Source organism: Sinocyclocheilus grahami, unplaced genomic scaffold (assembly GCF_001515645.1).
Source record: "Sinocyclocheilus grahami isolate Dianchi unplaced genomic scaffold, SAMN03320097.WGS_v1.1 scaffold765.1, whole genome shotgun sequence".
In the NCBI taxonomy this organism is placed as follows: domain Eukaryota; kingdom Metazoa; phylum Chordata; class Actinopteri; order Cypriniformes; family Cyprinidae; genus Sinocyclocheilus; species Sinocyclocheilus grahami.
The window spans coordinates 655,892-658,679 of record NW_015505944.1 but is presented as its reverse complement, the minus strand read 5'-3'; the positions used below and the strand labels follow the sequence as shown (position 1 = coordinate 658,679).

The window sequence follows — 2,788 nt, the reverse complement described above, 5'->3', positions numbered from 1 at the left end:
ATCTTCTTTATGCACCAAGAGCTTGTAACACTCCAAAGAGAAAGGAACAATTGAAATCGCATCATATGACCCCTTTAAAATATGATAAACCTGCTTCTGACAGAGCACGAGTTTCTAATCACATATACAGTAGCCACAATGCAAGAAGTCTTGCGCATTCTAATATACATTTTGAGTAGAGGAAATGAAAGACAAATGGAAATATGTGCATGTCTCAACTGCAAGCTTCCTAGTTTCTAACACCATATGCTTGCAGAAGATGATACTAATGATGAGCACGACTCAAAACTTGTGCAACGTTGTGTAATCCTCTGTATCTACACGTTAACGACATCAAATGGTTTTAATATACATGCTCACTTAATAATATATAAATGCACAATGAACAACGTGCATCCATTTACGTTTTGGCCTCTGACACGCAAACAAGAGCGACGGTCGCATCAACAATTCGAGAGATATATTATATATAATACATTTATGTTGGGCTCTAAGGATGGCTGCGCAAATATAAACGTATCTCTAAAAATGCGGCATACAATAAACATTTCTTACTTTTTCCAGTAGACCATTCTTTCCGTTCCTCGCCGCCATCTTTTCTTCCTGTTCGTTTGCTGTGACCTGGGTGAGTGTGATTGGTTAAAATCACACAGAAACCGTCCAATAGAAATCGATCTGAGACAGAGCGCCTCGCGGGATACAGTGGAAAGGACGAGCTCTTTGATTGGCTAGACGCGATCTACACGTTAACGACATCAAATAGTTTTAATATACATGCTCACTTAATAATATATAAATGCACAATGAACAACGTGCATCCATTTACGTTCTGGCCTCTGACACGCAAACAAGAGCGACGGTCGCATCAACAATTCGAGTAACGAGAGATATATTATATATAATACATTTATGTTGGGCTCTAAGGATGGCTGCGCAAATATAAACGTATCTCTAAAAATGCGGCATACAATAAACATTTCTTACTTTTTCCAGTAGACCATTCTTTCCGTTCCTCGCCGCCATCTTTTCTTCCTGTTCGCACAATGCAAGAAGTCTTGCGCATTCTAATATACATTTTGAGTAGAGGAAATGAAAGACAAATGGAAATATGTGCATGTCTCAACTGCAAGCTTCCTAGTTTCTAACACCATATGCTTGCAGAAGATGATACTAATGATGAGCACGACTCAAAACTTGTGCAACGTTGTGTAATCCTCTGTATCTACACGTTAACGACATCAAATGGTTTTAATATACATGCTCACTTAATAATATATAAATGCACAATGAACAACGTGCATCCATTTACGTTTTGGCCTCTGACACGCAAACAAGAGCGACGGTCGCATCAACAATTCGAGAGATATATTATATATAATACATTTATGTTGGGCTCTAAGGATGGCTGCGCAAATATAAACGTATCTCTAAAAATGCGGCATACAATAAACATTTCTTACTTTTTCCAGTAGACCATTCTTTCCGTTCCTCGCCGCCATCTTTTCTTCCTGTTCGTTTGCTGTGACCTGGGTGAGTGTGATTGGTTAAAATCACACAGAAACCGTCCAATAGAAATCGATCTGAGACAGAGCGCCTCGCGGGATACAGTGGAAAGGACGAGCTCTTTGATTGGCTAGACGCGATGACGTTTATCCCTCTGCGGTAAAAACGCCAATCTTTTGAAGAAATATCTGATATGTGTGACCCTGGACCACAAAACCAGTCATAAGAGTCAGTTTTCCGAATTTTGTGATGATAGGACAATATTTGGCCGAGATACAACTATTTGAAAATCTGGAATCTGAGGGTGCAAAAAAAAAAAAAAATCTAAATATTGAGAAAATCATCTTTAAAGTTGTCCAAATGAAGTTCTTAGCAATGCATATTACTAATCAGAAATTAAGTTTTGATATATTTATGGTAGGGAATTTACTAAATATCTTCATGGAACATGATTCATTTCCTAATGATTTTTGGCATAAAGAAAAATCTATAATTGTGACCCATACAATGTATTGTTGGTTATTGCTACAAATATCCCCCAGCGACTCAACACTGCTTTTGTGCTGCAGAGTCACACTGATTCTATTAGTTCATGTAAATAAGCCTCCTTTTGTTAAAGGGTAATTTTAATCTGAGATGCCAGTCCAAGTCACTTGAAATGAAGAACTGTGCATCAACATCCACAACGTTACATTTTTAAAGTGATGAAGACAGTTATGAAAGTTTTTTTTTTTTTTAGCCTATGGTGAAAACCCTGATTTTCTTGTTCCAGACCACAATGCTTTATCGGAACAAAATATTTAGATTTGGGCCTAGACTAAACTAAGCATTTATTTGATAAAACTTCAAAAAAAAAATTTTTTAAATCTCATATGCCCAAGAGATATAAATCTGTTTCACTTTTTGAGTCCCCAGGGAACCACATTCACCAAGCCCACGCTGATCCAGCGTTTCCACCAAGATAATATACCTATAGAGTGATTTCATTCAGGTAGCCTACATTTAGCACCTTTCTTTGCAGAGCTATATATGAAGAGGTATATTTGAAATAAAGACCTCTAGTTCACATTTAACTTTTATCTTCCTTTATTATTTAGATTTTTTTTTTTTAAATCTTGATTTTATTCAATGAATTCCTTCAAGGTAAACATGACAAAATATGAAAATAATGATTGGCAAACATATCAAGTGAAAAAAATGTCAATGAATACCTTTAGAAAAGACTAAATGTCTGTCACAAGGGAGCAAGGCATGTATACATAAAAAGGGGGGGGGGGGGAATTAT

The 2,788-nt window shown here is 36.7% G+C and overlaps 1 protein-coding gene across 2 annotated transcripts in view; it reads right to left on the bottom strand.

The window, feature by feature from the left end:
- The window catches only part of spcs2 (signal peptidase complex subunit 2), an 8,874-nt gene extending 7,296 nt beyond the window's left edge, over positions 1 to 1,578 (bottom strand). The window contains exon 1 of one of the 2 annotated variants that reach the window (XM_016245712.1): positions 1,461 to 1,578. In XM_016245712.1, coding sequence (XP_016101198.1) covers positions 1,461 to 1,499 — 39 coding nt within the window. In that variant the 5' untranslated portion in view covers positions 1,500 to 1,578. Of the gene's footprint in view, positions 1 to 555; positions 675 to 1,460 lie in introns of those variants that run through there. The other variant, XM_016245711.1, reaches the window with a different exon arrangement.
- Positions 1,579 to 2,788: the final 1,210 nt, after the last annotated feature.